General features: G+C 38.9%; 1 protein-coding gene across 2 annotated transcripts in view; it reads right to left on the reverse strand.

Annotated features, from left to right (window-relative positions):
- Positions 1–24153, reverse strand: part of mgat5 (alpha-1,6-mannosylglycoprotein 6-beta-N-acetylglucosaminyltransferase) — a 105662-nt gene that overhangs the window by 23252 nt on the left and 58257 nt on the right. For both annotated transcript variants that reach the window (XM_042512919.2, XM_042512918.2), the window contains exons 10-11: positions 18295–18428; positions 8652–8785 (exon numbers count right to left, since the gene is read on the reverse strand). In XM_042512919.2, coding sequence (XP_042368853.1) covers positions 8652–8785; positions 18295–18428 — 268 coding nt within the window. The remainder of the gene's footprint in view (positions 1–8651; positions 8786–18294; positions 18429–24153) is intronic.

A 24153-nucleotide genomic window follows, 5' to 3' on the forward strand; every position in this document is an offset into this window, starting at 1 on the left:
CTCCACCCATTCTTCAGAGAAAGATTATTTTCCCACACAACGTACACACATTAAACTCACGCATCTCTGCAATGATGTGATAATGTTGACTAAGTGAGAAATAACAGTTGTGGTTGATTTTAAGGGTGGCGATTTGCACAAGTTAGTAACACTAATGGCGATCAGACCCAGGCAATGACTTTTCTTATTGTCCACTGTTGTACTTTGAGTTATGTCAATTTCATACACATTACTTGTATTTATCTCTCAGCCATGGTCTTTCTCGACAGTGAATATTACAAAAAGCTCAGTATTACACGATGATCAAGTCTAAATAAGCTCATTATACTGGAATGTACAGTGGCTTACAGCTACTTACAGCTATCATACACATTTTCGTCGTAAATATGTGCGATCGGTATCATTAGAGCTATTGTATGACTTAATTCCAGTGTGGTTCTGTAGCGTCTGATGGGCCCACCACTACAGATTAAAAGATTCCTCGACTGACAGATAAATGTGCGCCAGATGTACTGGTAAATAAACATCTAAACGGATGCGCTGTAAAACCCAATAGACACTTTGACAGATACTTAAGAATTGCCAGGGGAACATGGGTGGTAAATAGTATCCAGAAGTGCTTGGCGTGCAGTCAGGAGATGTTATTTACTTCTATGCTCTCCCACGCCCCATTAGACGTAACAGTGTGTAACCTATTGGAGTTTGGTGGCTGGCCAGCGCATGTTTTTGAGTCAGACAGCAGAGGAGGTGCTGTGTGATTGCTGAAAAGTGAGTCTCAGTATTGTATATGTGGGTTGCATAATCATTCAAGTGTAACAGGCTGAGCACAAATGTGCTGTGAGCCCAGTTTAAGAGAAATAAATAAAAAACACGTGCAGCAGCTATATTATTCCTGCCTATCCTGCAGCTATGGAAACACCTGTTATGTCACACACTTCATTGGGTGCATTAAAAAGCTTTGCACCTTGTATACAGAAGTTAACGGCACCAGGAGGGACCTTAACATCATTTCCATACATTCAAACTGCAACTCAGTGAGGCATGAAGTGAACAAAACAGGTGTCATGAGGAGGGGTTCATATTTTTCTCAAGGCTAATTATCATAAAACTTGCCAATTAATGTGGTATAAGCAAAACTAGACTGCTTGGTCAATTAATTATTACTTTAATTCTAATATTTATATTATTTTACTTATTGTTTTCCCCTGAGGCTAATTTTATTTATCTCACTGTTGATTATTTTCTGTCGCGCTCTCACAATTCTTAGTAGCATCCTGTCTTCCCCTCATAAATCTGGATTAGTCATTTACTGCGTCTGTGAATGATCACGGAAGTTAACAGTGCTGACGTTCAGTTCACTCATCCTGCATTTGCTCAATAAAATCGAAGCAGATGGAGCACAACACAATTTAGGTCATTTTGAATCAAGGCAGGGTCAATGTGTCCCCATGCAGGGAAATCACAAGGACTAAATATGATTAATCGTTCCGAGAAACTTCATTTTTCAAAAATGTTTAGCTAATTTGGGACATCCGTGTTTTTTAACGTTGATTTTCAATATTGCTCTTGTTTTACATGTTTAACTTTTTGTTGCTCCTCTTGTTATAAATCCAAGTTCATCTGCCTCCAATGCTTCAACACTTCTACTGACACTTCGATCCGTCAGGGCTCAGATCTTCTCCTTTGAACTACAACAAAACCTTCAGCACTTCTAAGCCCCACAGCGTTCACATACAATTTACTACCACTGCTCTCAGTGCTTACACTTTAACTGGGATCTTCCGTTTACACACTTAAGGCGGCAAATTTGTTTTAAGGACACTAAAACTGACCCATCCAGCTCAATTTATCACCCACACAAAACTGACATTTCAGCTACTTTCCATGCTTGAAGCTCGGCTGAAGCTTCACTTTCTTTCAGCTCTTGCAGTTTAACTGACACTTCAGCTTCCCTTCCATTTAACTGTCATTTTCACTTTGGAAATTGTTGTCAGCAGCCACTTTCTACTTGTAGTTACTGAAAATTTAAACAGTTTTAATAATTTTCGTAATTTTCAAGTCTTTGTAATATTTCGAGTGCAGATCTTCAGCTAATTTGCTGAAATTTTGCTCGTAGAATAATTTGCAAATATTTAAAATATTCTAAGAGCAATATGTAAAAATTTCCACTATTCCATTTTAAGCACGATTAGCAGTGAGCTCAAGCTCAAATTTCCTCAGAAAATTTAAATAAATATAATACATTCTCTTTGTGATACAGATAAAAGCACAACAGAATATTTAACACTACAGATCTGAGTTACACAATAATGTAGCAACAAACAGCACCTTCTGGATATGTCTTGAGCCTAATTCAATAAAACATCTGTGACAGAAGGAGTCGATTCAATAACCGCAATAACATTCCCCGCTCTGATCCAGCTTTTTCCTCAAACGTCAGATTCGTGTTTCCAGCCTGGCACTCACGCCAGTTTAATGGCATGAGGGATTGCTTCATTTGATCAGACAAGCACAGTAAAACTAAAGACGGTTTAATGTTCAACTCAACTTGGTTATCCATCATGAAAGGTGGGAAAAAGCACATTGTTGTCTGTTTATGAGCCTGCAAGGGTAAAAATGTGGGATGGGTGCTCTTCCTGCTCTGCATATGCCAGCTCTGTACGTGTGTGTGTGTGTGTGTGTGTGTGTGTGTGTGTGTGTGTGTTTTGCCTTTCTTCGACATGTCCTCTGATATGCTGCCAAGGGCCTGCAGCTTTCTCTCTCTGTACATCCTACTCATTCTCACCTTTCGCCACGCTCTCTTCCGTCTCATCAAACGCTTCTTACTGACTGAACGCTGAGAAATAGCGACACTGACCATTTTATTAGAGATGTAGTGCACTCATGAGGTGAGTCCGGGTAAAAGCCATTAAGCCTTATTAGTTTCTTTAATTAAATCTACACCAGTTGGAAAGGAGAAGGAATTAAGATATAGAGACAGGGTAGCAATATGAAAGCTGTATTAAAAATATTTAATACTTCAATATCTAAAAGCTGTTGTATTGAAACACAGTCACTCTCTGCTGCCTTGCTCTGCCTTTCTTCTCCTCTAACTGGGTTACTATGGAAACGGCTCCCTCAGAGGGGGTCTGGCCATTTTATTTCAGGTCTCACCAGCAACACTGCCTCTTCAACAACCCAATAATTACTTGCCATCCTGGTTCTTCAATCCCCAGGATCACTCTGTTCTTCTCATCATTCAGGTCTGATGAGCCACCTGCTGCTGCAGCCTTCAGCAGGTTACAGCGACTCCTCAGCAAAATGAGGAATCTTGCATAAAGTTAGGTATAACCTCAACCTTAGAGCAGTCAAACTCTCCCCTGTGCTTCCCAAAAATCTGCATGCTGATAATTAGCTCACAGTCACTTATAATTGCAACGTTTCAGCTACACTGACCTTAAGAGGCATGAATTTTTCATGATACAGTCTAGCACTGCTGACACTAATGTCTAAATGAGTGGGAGACACCAGACACGTCCTCTCCTGAGAAGGCTCACATCAGCAGCCACTTTTTTAAAGCACATCCTCTCCAGAGTTTTTAGTGCAACACGCAAGGCTGACTCCATCCAGTCTCCAAGATATTTGAAAAAAGAGCAAATTTTGCTTTTGACTGGCTATGTAAAAAAACTACATATAATAATATTTTTGTGAGCACATTGAAATGAAACAGTTTTTAAATTAAGACTTTTGTTTCAGAAGATGAAATCCAATGCGCAAGTAATGCAACACGAAAAATGTATCACATTCAGTGCGACCACAGCATTAGGCCTCTGTTCTTGATACTGTGAGGTTCAATTGTTTTCTTTGTTGTAAGCTCATACAACTGTATACTACGCTGAGAATACACAAAACTCTTCAATAGATAAGCCAAAAAAGGAGAAGGAAAAAGCTTTGCCAATATTTTCTCCTTGGCAAAATAAATTGTTTTGTGCTCGCAGAACTAACAAACTCGTATGCACTACAAATCATCTGCCACGTGTCACAAACAATGCTGCCCCCCCCTTTGACATTCAGCCACAGTGGTGATGATAAAAAACATGCAAAAACTACAAGTCCTGAAAAATGTGTTTGAATACGAGAATGTGTGTGTTTGTGTGGGTGATTACTCATTCTGTTTCACACACCAGTTCACTTCGTACACCTGTGGGATGAGTGTGACCTGAGCACCTCTGCATACTGATCAGGCACAGAGAAGGCCTTTCAATGGGCTCTGCTTTGCGTGGAGACTATTACTTGCCTAACCCACATTAACCCCTCCAAATTAAAGGCGAGGAAGGAGACAGTGTTCGACTAGAGAATACTTCTGTGTCAGCGCTGCCTCGCTCACTCCAAAGTTTGGTCCTCGCAGCTCTAGTTTCAACGTCCAGAGTTTCTCCACACACAAAGCAAAATATCTGATAAGACCTCAATGGAAATACTGCTTTAGTTTGCAAAGTTAGTGAAGTCTTATCTAGCCTTGAGTTTATTTTTTATTTGTTTTATCAAGCAGGCAATAATATGAGGTTATATTGGGCCTGATCAACGCAATTTTTAATTGATCTGGATCAGTTATTTTGAGCATGGGCCCCGTTCCTTTATTACATCCGCTGTCACACAGATGTTGTGTAAACAGAGAGCATGACTTATATGTTTTTTTTTTTTTTTAACTGGGGTTTAAGAGGGCTGTTCAGACGACACAGGCATTTGCACTTCCTGCTTTTGTGGAACATTCCTGTTCAGTTTGATAAATGCAGACCTCGTGGTCAGGACGTACAATTGAAATTCACTGCGAGTTGTTAATACAATGTGCAGATCTTTCGTTTGATTCCTTCCAGGAAAGCAAATATTCCATTACATCTCAATGATTTTACTTTTAATTCAACATTAAACTTGCATCAGCTAAAAGTTGCATTAAAATGCAAATCATCTGATCCTGAGATAAACAACATTGTACGGAAAGAACACTGGAAATGTGGGACTGGTACAGTAACGGAGGCAAAACCAAGAAGGATTTGATAAGCGACAAAAACTCTGAACTTTGGCAGTGTTATAAGCTGAAAAGAGAATAATTCAATTGCTACATATCATAAAGCTGACTGCACCTTCCTCTTGCGTTAGCTGGCGAGTCTTCAGATCATTAATCTTATAACCTGCGTATAATTCCACTGTGAATTTTACCTTCATGCGAGAAATAGATTTCTTAAAGTGGGCCCCGCTTTCTATTTCAAATAGTGGATATATCATTTTGAAATAAAAACCTCTCAAGTGTAGAGAGAGAGAATCGAAAGATTGCGTGGTGTAAAAGAAGGGGGGGGACTAAGCCAGTCAGCTCGTTATCAGTCAGCTCCAAAATGGCCCTTTAATTAAAAGCAGGAGGTAATGAACACGCTTGGGAGTCTGATTGGCAACTAATGCCCCTTGCTGTGAGCTGATGGGCTCCCCTCGTCTGCCCTTTTAAAGCTGCACTGAATGGCACGCTGCTGCGTGAGCTCTGACTCAGTACTCGAACCATAAAGCACAGCAGCAGGCCAGCTCTCTCTGGATTAAAAAAACTAGAACACCTCGGGATTGAGAGCCTTATAATGTACCTTTGGAATTCAAACTGTACACCTGTTGTTAATGAATACTTTCTAGATTAGTCTTAGTTTAGACTATGTTTAGTTACTGTTAATATTTTCCAGTCAGACTTGTATTTTCTTAAACACAAAACTTCCTTGTGTTGTTTCACTGGTTGAATTTGGCCCAAATTATTCTCTCGGGATAAATCACATCTATATTTATCAGGATCACAATAATCCTGGAGGTGTAAAAGCAAATGATTCCACAGCTTTTGCAATTTTTCGCCATTTTTCTCATCACTTTAAGTATTTTTCTCAAAATGTTGAACATGTTGGTGTCACGTCTGGCATCAGGTTCACCAGAGCTCAATAGAGGCAGGCTGATGTTATTACCCAAGGCTCAAGATACCACGTACAAATGTACAGTCGTGCATGCACAGACAAGACAGAGCAGCACAACACAGCAGCAGCATCATAAAACACAATGACGTAGGTTCAAACCTGGAAATAAGACAGACATGTACTCCAGATACAGCCAAGCAGCAACCTGCAAGGCTCAAAAATAAGGCCAATGGAAGTGCCAAAAATTACAGTTCTTTGAATGGTCACTTGAGGCTCCAAAAGCGAATCAATCCCCTTAAACCCTCATGTTAAAATGCCCAACTTCAGAGCAGAAACACACATGTACAAGAGGTGTTTTTTTTATACAGCCTGTTTGAGTGATATGCAGTCTGCAAGACGTCGCTACAGTACATCAATCAAAATCACCCCTCAAGTCCATAGCTTCGCTTTCTCGTCCAAACATAGTCACTTCTGGTCTCCGAAAAACCAAGATGCCAGTGGCCAAAAAGTCTATGGACCCAGTTGCGCCTTCTTACTCTGCCTGGACGTTTTTGCATTAATTTTAAAATTCTTTTTTTAGTTTATGAGGCGCTGCACGGCCTTGCACCAGACTACATCTCAGAGATGCTTTTGGCTTATGAACGACGAAGGCCCCTCAGTTCTTTTTTAGCTGTTCCACAGAGTAAAACTAAAATATTGGTGATTCTGCTTTTAGCTATTACGCTCCAAAACGTTGGGACAGCCTGCTGGAGGACCTGAGAGGAGCTGGAAATATTGATACTTTTATTCGTAAACTAATAAAGGCCTATCTTTTTAGTCTAGCTTTATGTAGTGTGGTACCATCACAATTTTTTCTATTTATTAAAATGCCCTTTTTAAAATACATTTTTGCACATTTCCTATGTTGTTGTATCTTGTTTTTTTGTTTCTTCTTTTTGTAAAGAAATTTGTTTGAAAGGTGTTATATAAATAAAATTAGTTTGAAAGGTTGATGTTGGCAGTAGGAGGACATTTAGCTCATCTCTCAGCCTCTGTTTAAGTGCTGAAGGCTGACTGAGAGATCATCAATGTATTACTGTTTAAACAACACAAAACTGATGTTTTTCTGATACTTTCAGACACTGACTTGCCAATTATTGTGAAAATTCTGATTTAAAAATTATATTAAATTGGTCTCATGTAACACGTAATTTCACTATAAATGTGTAGTTTATTTGTTTTACATATATATCTAAGTGCTTTTTCTATTATTTAAAAAAAACTTAACTATATATAATATATATATAAAGGAAGAATCACGATAATTCCAATAACTTCCAGCATCACACTTTGTTTCATTCATACAGATCACAAACAGCATTGGAAGCTGTCATAATCATGAGAAAATGGTAATTGAAGTGTTAAGGTCAATGACCAATCCATGATACTTATGATTATTAAAATTAATAAATATTCATATAAAATAGAAGTTAAGACATTACCAGTTTGAGACATGTTCCTATGAGCAAAAGAAATCTGAAGTAGTTTTACTGTACATTACTGTAACTGCGGTCAGATTCTGCAGTTTGTCAACAGAGAAGGACAAACACACCAAATGATGCAAAAAAACCCCACTGCATGTAAAAAAAAAATATGCATATACACAGAAAAAATGTATTTAAGCCCTGTTATCAGTGTGAACTTTACACTAGTATGTAAAAATGGGCATGAGTGAAAAAATAAAAACTCATCCAAAGCCAAGAAATAATGTTTATGTGTCCTTGATTCGGACACTCATCTGCTCCGACTGTTGTGAGAGAGCTGTATGGACACGAGTTGATAAAGTTACGTAAAGCTAAGTGGAACAAACCACGACAGTCTGATGCAACAGTATTTGCAGATGATTAGTCAGTGATGTTGGGCTTATTACTGATTTCTGCACATGTTCACATCTATTGATGTGAGATGGCATTTCCACAACAGCCATGTCACATGAGGACTATTCTCTCTTGCAGCTTCTATTATCATTCCACCGAGTTACTCTGTCACACATTTACAGAGTCAGCTGCATCTGGAGCGAGCTACTCTGCAACATACATGGTGTTGGCTGAAAGCTCATCAAGGCGCGGGCAGTAATCCAACCATCCATGGCATGCCAAACAATGTGCAAATCTCCCCAAGTCTCTAAGTCGTTTTTGTCTAGGATACAGTAATCCCTTGGTCTCTGTGCCGCAGTGTGAGCATGTATTTGAATATATTAAAAACTTCACGGAGAGGGCGATAAGCTGAATTTGAGCTCCTAAACCAGACTCTTATTAAGTTTTCTGTGAAAGTTTTACCCAAGGTTGTTCAAAGAGTTTCCCTGCGAGGTCTCAGAGGTCTGAAAATGGGTTATCCTTGGTGCGCTGGTGTTCTTGGCATGCCTAGTCCTCGCCCCTTTCATGTTCAAAGGGAATGCATACCTACTATATCTATATCTATGTGTATACGCCGGATCATGCAATCATTTGAAGGTGTGTGTGCCGGTGTGAATGTGTTTGCAGTGCAGTATATGAATGTGTTTGTGGGTTTTTCTGTGCATCTGTCATCAGTCTATAAACTCTTCTGATTTGCAACCAGGTTAGAAAACCACTCAATGTCCATTAGAACAAGGCCACGTGTGTCAGGTGTTTCAGGGCATAAAAATGTGCACAGCTTGTTTGAAATATCGTAAACGTCTCATGCATGTGTGCAATGCATAAAAGATTAAGTTACCTTCCAGAAGTTGTCGACTTTGCCATAGACCAGTGACTGGTTCTGCCTCTTGATGTCATCGATGTGCCTGATGTCGCTGGCGTTGAGGTGCTGCTCCACAACGAAGCCCAGAAAGCTGTTGTCTGGGGTGTGAGCTGCGGCAAAAGAAACAAATATATAAATACATGCAAACCCATCTGAATATTAGTGCACACGCACACCCACACACACACACACCTCCACCCCCAATTACATATACTGCATAAGTGCATTAGCTAACTTGTTCACCTCGCTGTTATGGATATGTGCTACATTTAGAGTTCGATATCTCACATGACTGCACAAAGATTAACTGGGAAAAGTTTGCTTGTCATTTAAGTTATCATTTAAGTTGTATTAAGTAAATTACATGTTTGTAATGTATGCATTGATTTTTATTGAATGGTCCAAACTATCTTTGCTAATGATTAATTGGATTCAAGTTAGAGCTGCACAATTATGGCCAAATGTTCATTCAGATTATTCTGGTTAATACTGAGACAATTTATTGGTTATGCATTGTTTTAAGGGACTTTTTTTTGCACTTTACATTAACACAAAAAATAAATAAAATAAAATTGTGCCAGAAACTTTTCATCCAAAATTAAATCAGCAGAGCATTATTTTTACTTTGTCCCTGTGCTCATCCTGCTCACTGACAAATCTCTGTATCAAAGTAAGTCTTAAAATAATGTTCTTCTTCAGCTGAATCCAGTACATTTTCAATGGATACAAATACACCGCTTTCTATCTTTCTTTCTTTCTTTTTTTTTTTTTTTTAACAGTGCTCATGGTACCGTAACACGCTGCAGCATCGTTGTTATTAATGTCTGAGATGATGCTGGATAGGGTCGGAGTTTAACTGCATGGCACGGTAACATCAGCGGCAAAGTTCTTCTTGCATTCATCGCACACAATGTTTTTTCATGTGTTTAAACAATTTGGTTGTGTTGCTTTGACACTCAGATGCAAGTCTCACACACTCTTTGCATATGATGACTGTTGACGAATTGCAATTGTGCCATCTTTATTTGCAACATTTAGTTAAGTTTTTCACAGGCTCCTGCTGCAGGGTGCTTGTATAGCTGCAGGACAGCTCTTCAAAAGTGGAGGCTGGCTTTTAGTTTGATTTTAGCTTGAGTTGATACGTGATTGTGATCAGAACTCAATCAGTTGTGCACCCTAATTTATGTTAATGTGTATTTTCCTGCTAATTCTGAGGACCCCCTGAGTTAAAAACTCAGGCCTCACTACATCATCAGTGTGATGCACTTAAATGTGTTTCAGCAAAACCGAAATAATGAAAAAGGAGTGAAAAAAGTCAGTCATCACATTATTGGGACTAAAATGACAAAATGACTTCAGGCACAGTTGTCCTCATCCAAATTTATGCATTACTGAGGCAAAAACAACAACGCCTTCAATAAATCTTACACACAAATAAGTCAGTTAAATAAATAAGCCCATTTCAGTCCCGCCTTTTAGCACTGATCATAATTCCACAGAGAGACAAGCACCACTCAATTCGACAAGCACTCTGGGTTTTTTGTTCACTCCGTTCCTTATTGCCCGGTGATGACTAGTTACTATGGGAACAACAAGATGAGCAGGTCAAGTGTGGAGCCTGAAGCTGGCAGCTCTTTACCACGCTGCCATCTGCCTTGTAGAACAAATGTAAAGACAAGTGTCTGGAGTGTAGGCAGAGGAGAATCAGTCCAAACTGAATATGCTTGATAATCTAATTGAGGAGTATTCGGAGCAGACTGAAACGCAGACCTCATCACCTCCTAAAGAGAGTGAAACAGGCTGCGAGGTGTTTGGGTGCACAGTTTGTGGTTTGTGTGCAAGTCCCTGGGGAGCTGCTGCGGTCAGAGCTCACTTTTTACCGCAACGCTATTACTACGGAGGCAAATTAAGGTCGGTCAGTCAGAGGAGATGGAATTGGCTTCAGTATAGTGAATAAAAGAAGGATTTATTGAGAATTTAAGCAAAGAATCTCAACTTACATGTACCTGGCAGCATTTAAACAAGTCAGATTCAACTACTGCAAATGTCCGCAGGTCTAATCACGCCTTATTTAATAAGAGAGGATGACTCATCATTAATCATGTCGCTTAACACATGATGACAGGAATACAGCTGCCGAATCGTGACTTAACTGCAGCAGAGAGCAGCAGAAACAATGACGTACTGTAACAGCTCAGCTGTGCTGCAGCAGTTTCACAAATGCTGTTGACGTGTTTTTATTAGGGTGTTGCCTGAAATGGGACGTTTTCTCCCACTCGACAAAAAGCCAATGTTTGTTCACTCGATCTCTCCAGGCAGGCCACATATTGGTTGCAGCTAAATATCTTTAGGCACACATAAAAAAAAAAATGCAGAAAATGGGGAGTAAATGAGCCCAGTGCCAGACAAAGCAATTATTAAAAACTGCCAAAAACAATGAAAAGGGCACAAACAAAAGCCTTTTATATTAGCTTTTCCTTATCAGAACAATAAAGTATAATTCAGGTTCCATCAAACTAAAGGAACATTTGTTGGATGCATATCACAGGTTTCTTCATGCTTTACACTTTCCTCTCAGCATCCTGACGGGACATGTTAACTAGGATATATATATTAATAAAGTGTGCAGTACATTTTCTGGGCAAAGAGCCAGACTATGTGAGTGTCACACTATCTCATCTTCACACTACCTGTGATAACATGTCTCCGGGTTGCAACCTTTGTCCAACTTCTAATCTACTGTATTGAAATCCTGTTCCTTTTCTGCACTTCCCCAGCGTTACAATGCACAGAGGAGCCTTTCACCCACTGGTGGTTCACTTTGTGTTCGGTGTGTGTGTGTGTGTGTGTGTGTGAGAGAGAGCGCAGGAATGTGGCGTTATGAAGATACCGCCACATCTGTGTGAGGTGTCTGTGTGGCATAAGGGAACAAAATGAACACCGGTGCAAAAGCCTCAGGTGGCCCCTCCTAATAACTGAGATGTATTTCTGATGGCAAAGAGGCAGAGATGGTCCTCGGCGCCGGGAGGAGGCAGCTCGAACACTCATGTACCAAACTAACTGTGTAAACAGGACAGGCTGTTAATTAGTGTTAGGCCCTCTTGATGCATTTGGCAACAGATGCCTCCTCTCCCACTAGAGCCGCCACTCAAAATGTCACTCAATGTGCCACAGCTTCATTTTGCTATTAGCTAACAAACAGCCTGGGAGGACAGCGGTGCCGGAGAAGCAGCTGCTTTGTCGCTCTTGAATGGTCGGGGGGGTCGTTATGTGAGGAAGCGGGGCATTGTGTTTGATTGGGAGTCAATATTGGAACGACGTGGCCGAGCTGAGTGGAGGAGCAGGGTGAAGAAATGTCGGAGACACTCTAAGGGCAGGATATCGTCTCTGACAGGGTGAGAGGGGCTTCCTTTGTGCTCTTTAAAAAGGAGCTGGGAATTCACTAAATCAGCAGCAGAGGACTAAACTACATCATCACACAAAAAAATTACACTAAAGTAATCCCCGACTAAGGATTATGTGATTAATGTTGGGCCAACACTTGAGAATGCAGACTCATTTTTAGAAGAAACTAACTTCTATAGTGCTGGCCACGCTGAAAAAAAAAAGGTTTCAAACTGCATCATCAGCACTAAAATCTCCAGCGCTCTTAAAACTCAACATCAAAGACTTTGAACAACTTCTGTGAATGGGCCTGAAGGGTGAAAATACAAAGACTACACCTGAAACACACAAACAGCTTTGAGATTTTACTGATGAGCTTTTTGAGTGTCTACCAGGCGGTCCTACAGTGCTGCAAACATCACAGTGAGGAAAAATTAAGGGTTTTTAATGTCATATAAAAGGTCCAGTGTGTGAGATTTAGGAGGATATATGGGCAGAAACTGAGTCTGATATAAGTATGGTTCCTTTAGTTTTTAAAAACCTGAAAATAAGAATATTTTTGTTACCTTAGAATGAGCTGTTTATATCTACATAAGGAGCAGGTACTTGTCTAAAGAAATCGCTGTGTTGCAGGTTTCTACAGTAGCCCAGAGTGGACAAACCTAACACTGGCTCAGGACAGAGACATCTGCATAATTTGGGTCAGCCAGCATTGTTAGCAGCCCCTCCATCACAAGAGTGTGAGAAAAACAGCTCTTTTTGATGGGAAACTATTTTATTCAGTGTCTTTACTGGTTTAAATCCAGCTTTGGGTGGAAGAGACCTCTTCAGATAATTTAACTTAAGATAAAAACCTGCATATCTGAATGAATAAAGGTGAGCACACATTAACAGGTGCTAGGCTAGCAGTCTATCTCTGACACGCAAAACAGCATAGGATTTTATTGAACACTGATTCGTAACGTGAAACTGCTCTGTTCAGTGTTTTTACCGATTTAAATCGCCAGATCTGTTTCTTTTTGAGTGGAAGAGACCTCTGTGGATAATCTGGCAAGCACATATGAGCATGTGCTAGGCTAGCGGCCCATCCCCAACATGCTGAACAGTGACCTGAAAACATGGATTTGTAACATGAAACAGCTTTAATCAGGTTTTAATCACCTGGTATGTTTGTTTTGGAGAGGACGAGACATCTGTGGATAATTTGTCTCACAATGAACGCTAAAAAAATTCTAACTGAAAGAAGTTTCAACAGGTTGCAATCTGCAATCTTCACCGGCAGATGCCACTAAATCCCCCTAAATCTTTACAACTGTTCCTTTAATTCCCTTTGTTAAAAAAAAACTGTCTGTCATCACACCCAGAGAATAAATAAATAACTCACTTAACAGACAAATAGCAATGATTAGAAAGTTGCTGACATGCTTAAATTATAACTAATGCCTGAGGACAAAGAAAAACACTTGGCCCTGATTTTATGCACCAACTTATTCACACACAACTCTGGCATTGTGTGAGCCAAATGTAGTATAGGTACAGTATGTTTTCCTTGCTTTGATCATTTGAAGATAAAAAGGATATTAATAGGTTAAAATATTTTGTGTGTGACTGGCTATCAAGGCCTACCATAATGCGTATTGACGAGTATGTAACAAACCAAATTTAATAACTGTAGTACGCTGCCCTTGCTTGGTGAATGCATTGAAAAGAAAAGAAAATAAAGAGAAGTGGTGTTATGTTTCTGTGTAGACACTGACATCATTTCAGGACTTCACTGTTGGAGCTTTCTGCAACGCTGCCATTATGCTAATCCACTGCAATCAATCAAAGCAAGCATCTGCAAAGGTTTCGAATAAAAGAGAGTAGGAACATAGTGAGAGGTGCTCAATTACAGCAAAATAACGTCCTCAATGTTCCCCCTCCTGCTGGCATCACTGAATAGACGCAGGCAAGTGTTCAAGGGTCAGATGTTCTTTTCTGGCACCAATGTTTCATCACAAAATGCTGTAAATCCAAGAGAGTATAGAGATATATGGAGTTCAGGTAGGGCGACTGCTTGACAGCCATTAGACTATAATTTATTAACTTTAGAAAGGAGGTGTCAAATGCACAAATGTTTTTGTGATATGAGGTAAAAAAAATATTTTGGGCTTTAAATAGCCAGGAAGGCACCTGAGAGACATAGACAGAGACCAAATACTAGAAAATACTCTGTTACGAGTAAGACTCGTGCAATGAAAGCATTATATTATTATCAAGAATATGTGCTGAAAGTATTGAAAGAAAAATGCATATTTAAAAAAGGAAATTAAATAAAAATGTAAAAAATTTGAAAATGTGTTTTTGTCAACTGATTTATCGATCGATCAACTAATTATTTCAGCGGTACTTAAACTGCTGAGTAGTTTAATGTACATTAAAAAAATATATTTTATTTTATATATTTTTTTTGGCAAAACACTTAATTTATAAATAAAAAATAACTTAAGCTATCAGGTAAATGTAGTGAAATGCTGTAAATCCAAACAATCCGGATAATGTACTTAAAGTATTGAAAGTAGTTCCCAACGCAGAAAAATCTCAAAATAATGATATAATATAATACAATAATACATTTTCTGTTTATCGACTAATTTATTAATCAGCTAATTATTTAAGTTGCACTTAAACAGTTGGGTAGTTTTATTTATAACAAAACATCACATACTATGAAATTTTTATTACGTTTTTAGGCAAAACACTTAGTTTGTTAAGTAAAATAGCTATCAGATAATGCAGTAAAATGCTGTAGATGCAACTAATCAAGAAACTGTACTCAAGTATTGAAGTAAAAGTACCCAATGCAGAAAATTTGAAAAAAAAGAAAAAATAAGAGAAAACAATCTGAGACTGTCAGAAACAGAACACCAGCCTATTGATCCCACACAGATGGATAATAAAGATAACCTTTAGTGAGTGGGTGTGCCAGCGACATTATCAATCAGAGCTTTACAGGCACTATCAGCCTGGCAGATCTCAGGGTCAATTACGTCGTTGGCAATGCCTCAAAGATAAATACTATCTGCTGCTGTGTTTCGACCTCTGACCGGTATTAATCATCATTTCCGGAAGGGATTAAGCATTCAGATGCAGGGATACACACAGGAAAAGGGTTTAAGAGAAACCTGGTTGACAAAGCTGATTTGTTGTCCGTGTATATATATCCCTGTGACAGTGGAGGGATTAAAGGGCGGATCATTATTCATACTCATTCTTGTTTCCAAAATAATTTGATACAAAGTCTGTCTGTAGTCAGCTTTATATCCCGTACCAAAGTCCTCTGTAACAAACCCATTTTTAAGATGATGGCGTAAATGAATTAGACTTGGCCGGACTTCAATCCTTCCAAGTCATTCTGACCTACAGGAGAGGTTAACTTTATTATATTTGCAAGTGTTCAGCTCCCCTGATTATAAATGACTTCTGCAAAGAAACAGAGCCAACATAACTTAAGATGCACAGCCCATTCAAACACAAACTGTACACAAGAAAACACTCCCTGCTTTCCCAGCTCTGAAATAGATTAATGAGGTCAATTTGGCAGTGTCTTGTCTTATTGGCCGGCAGCCAGATACTCCCAATTCCCCGGACCAATGATTTATAGAGCACTGCCTAATCGTAACAAATGGACCAATCCAAATCTAGGATAGATTACCTACTCACACTTGATTTGTCCATTGTTACATCTATATTCAGTAGGCAACTTTTAATACAATTCAACCATCAAAGAATCCAAATATGAGATTTTATATAAGATTCATACTAGTAGGGGAGACAAGGGTTGGTTGGCCCACTTTTCACTCTATGTATAGTTATTATATCATAATAAATATTCTGACCAGTAGCAAGCGAAAGATTAAGGTCACAGCTATAAATTAATATGTTTATACAAACATGTTTTCTAAAATTAGATGATTTGTGATTCAAGTCATGTGCATTTGTGCCAACCAGCCCCACCACAGGGTTGGAAGTCGTATGTTGTGTGGGGTTTGCTGGCAAAATGTTCAAATGCCACATTTGCATACAGACTGAAGCTACCAATAGAAACATTTCTGAACATTTAATCCAAACAGGAAAACATGAACATTTCGTAGAATATCTGGCAATTTGCAATCCCAATCATGGGATACTACTGACGTTTCAACTATCATGGAGCCGGCATGCGATTTTAAATTTTATAATAGAACGAACAGATTTCATTTAATGTTCAACATGTTTGGGGATTTTTAGGAACTTGTTTTAAGCGGTATTTACAACAATATATATTAGACACTTTTCCAAAACATTCTGTTTTTCAAGGCCTTGAAAACAATTTTTCTAATAACACAACTTTTCAGGAATTTCAAGACCCTGAGAACCCTGAATATAGTTTTGAGCTATCAATATACAGTTACAACAGTTAAATTACGATTGGTTGGCGCATGTGCCAGCCAACCCCACCATCATTTGACTGAACTTCATGATGAAATTACGTTAGCCGGTGGCCATCACTCATCACAGACTTTCAAAAAAATTTTTACAGCAAAATTTTTCTGATTCTTTTGGCTTTTTTGGCATTTTCCCAATCGGTCTATCTCACTCAGCTTTATAATACATTTAGTCCACAGACCACTTTTTTTCTTTTGAAACTATGAAACTTTAGTGCTACCCTCACCAAAAAAGTGAGTAAATTTTAGATGTTTTGGCATAATAGATTAATGCAGAGGAAGGAAGTAAATATTTTTGTTTTTATGACCTTCAAAAGGACCAGAAAATAGCCAACCAACCCCGAGTGCCCCCAAAGCAAATGTTTCTTTTGTGTTTATGTTCTGATTTGAAGTACACTGTGTACTCTATTTGCAAACAGTATTTGAATTCTTGAATATTTTTAGACAATCCACACAGGACCAGATTAAATGTGAGACAGCTTCTAAACAACTAGATTAGGGAATGACTTCTGCAGATCCTGACACCACTCGTGAAATTTACACAAGGATAAAACTCCACCCACTGCAAATCCAAGCTGCCAGAGGCACCTGCTCAGACATGCACACTTCCAGCTCCATGTGCAAATATCATTTGTGCACAGTGTGATAACAATAACAAACCTCAGATATCTAATCCATCAACCTTACAGTTGTTGATATAATACTGTTGAGTAGTATACATGCTCCTCTTTAGCCTGGAGCTAAGGTGTTGTGCAGCACAATGCAGAGAAAACTTTATAGTCTCTCGTGCCTGGAAGTGATGCCATTCTGTAGTTTTAACACTCGGCCAAACCACTGTGCACTTGTTTCACCAGCGATATCATCTAACCTAGCGACTCTTAACTGGATTTTGTGCAAAGGCTCCAGTGTGTTATGAGAAAGACATACCCTATTCAGCAGACAAAGGGCCTATTCAGGTGCAGTGGCATTCTGGAGAGCTCCAGGCCTCACCTTGCAAACGGGGACTGTGGGGGTAACATTTCACTTTCTCTTAGCCATGGGGAAAAGGTCAATACCCCAGGGGGGCCTGGCTCCCCTCTCTCCTCTGCTGCGCCGCCACCACTCATCCACCTCAGCAAATGTGCTTGACTCCAGTTACAGAGTGATCTCACAGTCGGAGTGATGCGCACACACAGAGCAATAAAACCCCTACGTCCTACATTCATAATCACACTAAAATGGAGAGTGTCTGACCTCTTACTTTCCTTTAATCTGCTTGATGATATTCCATTAGCAACGTGCTGGATTTTCTTTTATGCCCCTTTTCAACCAAAACAGCTCATTCAGAGCAGAAAATCTAACTGGAACTGTCGACATAGAAAACAGCCCAGGGTGTAATGATGATGAAAACTTATTTATACTGCAAGTAGCAGCATTTGGCAAATTGACCTTATTTAAACAAAATCTGCGAGAGTTATGTGGAGACGAAAGCCAGTTTTCACCACAACATACTTGAAGAATTTTGTTTTTTGGACGGATCAGGGATCGTGTTGCATTCTTAGGGTGTTGACTCAGAGGACGGATCAACCAGAAAAGTTCTCCGTGCTGGTTTTCATTACATTAACTGTGGTAAACACATTTTAAATCCTGCACTCAGGCTTCAAATGAGCCAAATGGCCTGTTTTTTTCTCTTTAAATACTACAGATAAAGCTTACTAGCCCTTTCGTGATGGTCAGCAGATGCACTTTTGGTAAGTGAGTGTGTTTTTTGTGTGTTGCTGTCAACTCACGGAACATGGTGTTGAACTGCTGCGGGTTGAGGTTCCACTTCCCCCACGGCGTCTTGTGACCCTTGGACTGGGCGTAGTGGGCATGGTTGAACTCTGGTTCTGTACCGAACGAATCCAGCACCCGCAGCATGCACCTGTGATTTCACACAAAGACAAATGTGTTAATTGCTTTAGCACACATTAATGTACAAAAAGTTTCTTAATATCAACATGATATTGTTTATTTATTATGTTTGCTTGTGAATTCAACAAAGCCTTTTAACACCATTATAAATCATCTATGTACAAAGGCACTATTCAATATGTGCTAAACTGTCCACACCTTGTGCCCACAACTATAGTGTAGTGTAGCTGAAGTGAACCACTACCCAGTGCTTTTATCACTGTGCTGCTTTCAGATGGAATCAGGGAGATGGCAGACGGCAACACGGATATCATTTTAAGTGGACAAGAAAACAGGACGGTAAAACTTTGGAGAGGCCTGCACAAAGTACTGTCAACATTAAACGTCATTGCAGTTCAATGTAAAAACATGTTTTTTGCCATAGTACACAACAACTGGATGTCACATAGTTACATCCCAAAAGGCATAAATTATCTGGACAATTCATGGACATTACTAGTAAAATTACATAAAATAAACACAAAATTATATATTAAATCATTTCCATTCTATATAAACATCAGACATCACCATCACAACATATCATCATGCATATTTCATTTCTTCTTGTTTTTTCCTGTCGTCCAGACGGTGATGTCCATCTGCCATCCACCGCCTGCCTAACTCCATGTGAAGGCAATGATAGATTTGTAAATTTGATATGCATTTAAATCACACTAGTCAGCCTGAAGACTTAGATTAACTTACCTGTTTCTTGTTGGTTAGTGCTGTAAGGAAAGGGTGTTTTATTTGGGTAAACATGTATTTTAAAGGTACAGAAGTTTGATTATTTGTGTTTATTTGACACAATCAGGGTTTGGTGGCGTACCACTACATAAACTTTGTCATCTAGATAAAATAGAAAAAAAGACGCATTGTGTTTTATATTGTCACAACAATGGAAATACATAAATAAGTCTTTTTTGTTGGAAAATTGTTGGAAAAAGGTGATCTTTTGTATTATGTTTCTAGTCCATTTCATTTCTGTGTAAAACATGTTTTATCATGTTTGTTCTTTTGGTTCACTAATCCTGTTCAGTATGTGGTCTGCAACAATGATGTGGTTTTTTTTATTAGAGCATGAATGAAGACGTCTTCGTGTTATTTTTGTGTCTCCTGTAATGCCATTTGGGATGGAACATTTTATTGGTATGAAAAAAAATACATGATGTAGTTCAGACTTTTTGAAGTGGGGTTATATGAGGGACTTATCCAAAATCAGTGTATTACATACAGACGATGGCTGTCAACAACTGAGATTGAGTGTTCGTTACATTAAGAGTATTTTCACCACTATAACTTTCTGTCAGAAAGCCAACATCTAAGCTCTCTTCAAAGCCACAAGACTCATTCCATTGATAAAAACAGTAATTTTGGCTCACTTAATACAGAAGCTGCGGGTCTACCACTGGCTCTATCAGTTAGTTTGTGTTTTTGTGTGATTTTGGTGAATCTGGACTAACCACTTTTAAGTTAAATAAAATAAATAAAGTTTTTCTTGATGGAATTTGGCTTTGATGAAAGCGAGGTAACAATATCAGTTCAGAAATTGACATCTGAAGGCAAGTTAAAGCTGTGAAAATATTCTCAATATAGTGTACATTTTAACTCATATTGAGCGTTTTAATGAGCAATTTTTAGGTGGCTAGAATATGTTTTGTTGCTGACCCCATACACAGCAGTACAATGCTTGGCTTTGCTGTTGTACTAAGGCCTGCTTCTCCAAATTGGACTTGTGCAGACTGACATCTACTGTATGTTACACATTCAACCCCATTTCAAAAAATCAAAACAATCCCTTTAATTCATACTTTTTTTGCATTTTTGCCCTTTGAAAACTGAGTTATTCAGCTTTTTTTTTTTCAAAAACATGGGAAGAAAGCAATGTACAACTTAAGAAGACCCAAAAATAGCAAGAATATATATATTTTTATTTAAATAACAGTAAAATCCCCAGAAAACTGGCAAAAAAAAGGAGATGGGTTGCTTCCAAAAATTGTTTTTTGAACTTTTTGCCGAGATTTTATATTTTATTTTAATATGGAGAACTCTTCTTGCCAAGTTGCTTATTACCTTTTTCCCCATGATTTAAAAAAAAACTTAAACCTATTTGCTTCAGTATAAAAGTTTAAAGGGTTAAATGAATCAAATCTGTGGTTATACACCGTTCCAGTGTCTCATGTCTTTCATAATATATGCAGTGACACAAAGAGTGTAATGTATATACACAAAATAAAACAAACTCCATCGAGACAATGAAAGCACACATTAGATCCACGCTCAGACAGACAGATAGTGAAATCCAGTCCTGAAGAGGTGCGAAGCTGTGAATGAGCATCACAGCTGACTCAAAGGTCACAGCACAGGATTAATTAGACCACAAGCAGGAGAGGGAATGGTATGTATGCAGAGAACAGCTCCTTCATGACCTTAAACTGCATGCTCTACGTTCACTAACCCGCTCATTGTTACTCACTTCTCTTTTCTAGATTACGTCTGGTCTGCCCTGTCTTTCGCCATCTGCATTTTTTCGATTAGGAAGGCAAAGAGCCGATGAGAGAAAGGAAAGCTAATTTGAATCTGGTGACTTGGCCACAAAGAGCTGAATCTATCTCATGCTATTAATCAAATATTTTTCCTTTCTTCTAGAGTATTCAGAAGTGAAGAGACTTTTTCACTGAGCACAAGATCAGTCTTGAGAGATTATAAAATGAGGTGACTCTACTCTGGGGTCAAGGTAAAATACTCAGCATTAATCATACAGTGATAGGGAGAAACCAGGTGTAAACAGACATGCATACACACACTCAGTGTCCCACACGTAAACATCTGCAGCTAAAAATCCCCCCTCTCTCCCAGTGATCGTCTCTCCGCCCGGGCAGATGCTGTGCAGCTGGCTGTGTGAACTGTGAGAGGCCCTGGGAGACTATAGAGCTGGGAAACACATTCACCATGAGGAAACTTTAGACTGAAAGCAACGACGATGACAACAACAACAACAAGCCCACATGCCATCTCCACTCGCTCTGGAGGAAAACAACCCTCATCTGTCCCCGGTAGATCCGTCCTCAACAGATGGGGAAGTGCTGCTGAAACCATAACATGATGTAAAAATGGCCGCAGCGAGGCTTTCAGCACATCGCCCATGTCCGCTGAGTTGACAGTGGCCGTCGTGATGTGGCTGGAGTTGCGGTTGTTCAGCTCAACAAGTGCGCACTTAGTAACACATTGCCGCAATACCCAAACCGAGCCGGGCAGAGTGCGGATGTTGTTGTCAAAGTAGTCGTGTAATTTCACTGTAATGTAATCCACCTAAAGTGATCCCGAAAGGATAATGTATAACAACAGCTGCTGTAAACGATAGCTTTCTCTCCTGCTATGATTATCTCCCATGTGAAATAAGCAATAAATAAAATGCTCCCATATGGGTCATTAGGAAACATATCAGATGAGGGATTTCTGTTTTATATCAATCTACCTGAGGGTGTGCTATAAGTCTGCAAAGCCCTGAAGCGTAACTCAACAGCTGCATGATAATCAGACAGATCAGCCAATTTTGTAAAAGCATTAAACTGAACATGGTTCAGCTAGAAGAAAAAACTTCTCAAGGTCGAAATAGAGCTGGGAAAGATAAACTCAAATGTGTTACTCATTATCTTACTGCAACTGTCATCCAGCTAATAACATCTGATTGTTTTCACATGTTCCCATAAACCACAAACATTCACAGTGTGTTCTCCTTAACAGACTTTAACCTCAGTTGTTATCCTTTTCGACTGTTATTAGGCAATAAATTAACACCTATAAAAGCTGCCTCTCTCCTTAAAACATGCTTGAGTCCTTTCATCAACCTCTCCCGAACCAATCACCTGCAACAAAAGCCGCAAACATCAACATGGCTGGCTAACTAGTAGGAACATTGCACTGGCTCAAAGGCCACGAGTTAACATATTACCGGGAGCCTTTAGTATCATTATAAGGTGTAACCAGTTAGGAGCCCTTTTCTGTCTTAAGTTAAAGAGCCATTGTTTCAGTAATTTTTGCAAAATTTGAGTATAAAACCTGCCAGTGTTATGAGTTTAACCTGCATGTGCTAAGCTGAAACGGAAAGCTGGTTTAGTGGGTTTAAACACAAAAACAGGCATAGCAACAATAATTAAGAGCAGCCAGGCTTGGTTAAGTGGTCAGTTATAAAGATTTTCTGCCCAAACTGTCTTAAAATATTTGCTAGGGTCCAGACCTTGGAATCTTCCCACTCCACTGAGTCCACTGATCCACCTGGCACTGCCACATGAAACAGCAGTTTCTCTGTCAAAATAAAAACCATCAGAGAGCACCGTAAGGGGACTCCATAAGACAATCAGTGCCCCTTGACCGTCATCAAGTGTTTTCCAGCATTGTACCTGGAGTAATACCAAAAAATGACACGCATATATAGATATAGACACTGTTATCGAGGCTTATCTAGTTTGTTTTACTTTGCTCTGCTCCACGCTTGAAACCCCAGGAAACAGTCATGTTGGCATGTTTATGCATAATGAACTTAGAGTTATTCAGATTCAGGTGGAAACATTAAGTCTTTAGTGATTGGTTAAGGAAAGCAGGGGGCGCAATGTCGGACTAAAAATGGAAAAGGAGTGCAACGAGTTGACAATTCTGTCTGATATCAGGCACTGAAAATAATATTTTTTGACAATAACTGCACAATATGGGGAAATATATGGGATGCGAAAACCTTGTTAAATATAATGATATTACTTGATATTACTCACTATGCACTGAGCTATTCCTTGAAGGAGCTATTTGTTCTCAACCCAGTCATATGTTTCTCTCCAAGAAGCAATGAATGTTTTTTACACTTCAAATCGTATGTTGTTTTAGGATTGACCGGCATGTCCTCTATCAAATAAACAAGCCTGACGGTGTGTGTTTACGTGGCACGCTCTCGCACGCAGACAGACGCAGGCGGAGCAGAGGGAAGTGTCGGAGAGCAGAGCAGATGCAGTACCACGGAATGTGATTTAAATTCGATTTCACTAAATTCAGAGTATAATACCAAAATCTAATTGTGCACATCTCTATGATGATCAACCCTTTGAAACCTGAGCAAACTGGCTTGATTTCTTTCAAAAACATGGGAAGTAGGCAATAAGCAACCTGATAGGAAATTACCCCCCAAAAATTTGTGAGAAATTAGTAAAAAGTACAAGAAAATTACCTGAAAATTAGCCAAAAAAAGACAGAAAAATAATACGTAAAATAAATAAATAAAATAAAATAAAAAGATCAAGAAAAGTGTGTAAAATTTTTTTTATATTAAATAATTAAAATGTGCATTTAAAATGTGCAATTAAGATAATTATAAACATAGCTTTTTAAAGAAATTCCCTTTATTTTTTTTTAAATTCAATTTCATAATTTTCACATCTTGCAATTTGTTGATATTAATATGAAGTTGATCATCATTTTTTCCCATGTTTTTGAGAGAAATTGAATCAATTCGCTTAGGGTTGAAAAATGATGCTGATCCAAGTTTCAAAGGGTTAAAGCATCATATAAAGATCAGCATATTGTGCATCCCTAGTTTTTTACAAGTCAAACAGCGCAAGATGCTGTCTGCACCACAAATACCTCAACACTGACTCTGTGATTGAATGGTATTCAGTGGCATGAATCACACCACACATATACACACA

Source organism: Plectropomus leopardus, chromosome 24 (genome assembly GCF_026936395.1).
Source record: "Plectropomus leopardus strain MGB_pleo_1.0 chromosome 24, ASM2693639v1, whole genome shotgun sequence".
Lineage (NCBI taxonomy): Eukaryota > Metazoa > Chordata > Actinopteri > Perciformes > Serranidae > Plectropomus > Plectropomus leopardus.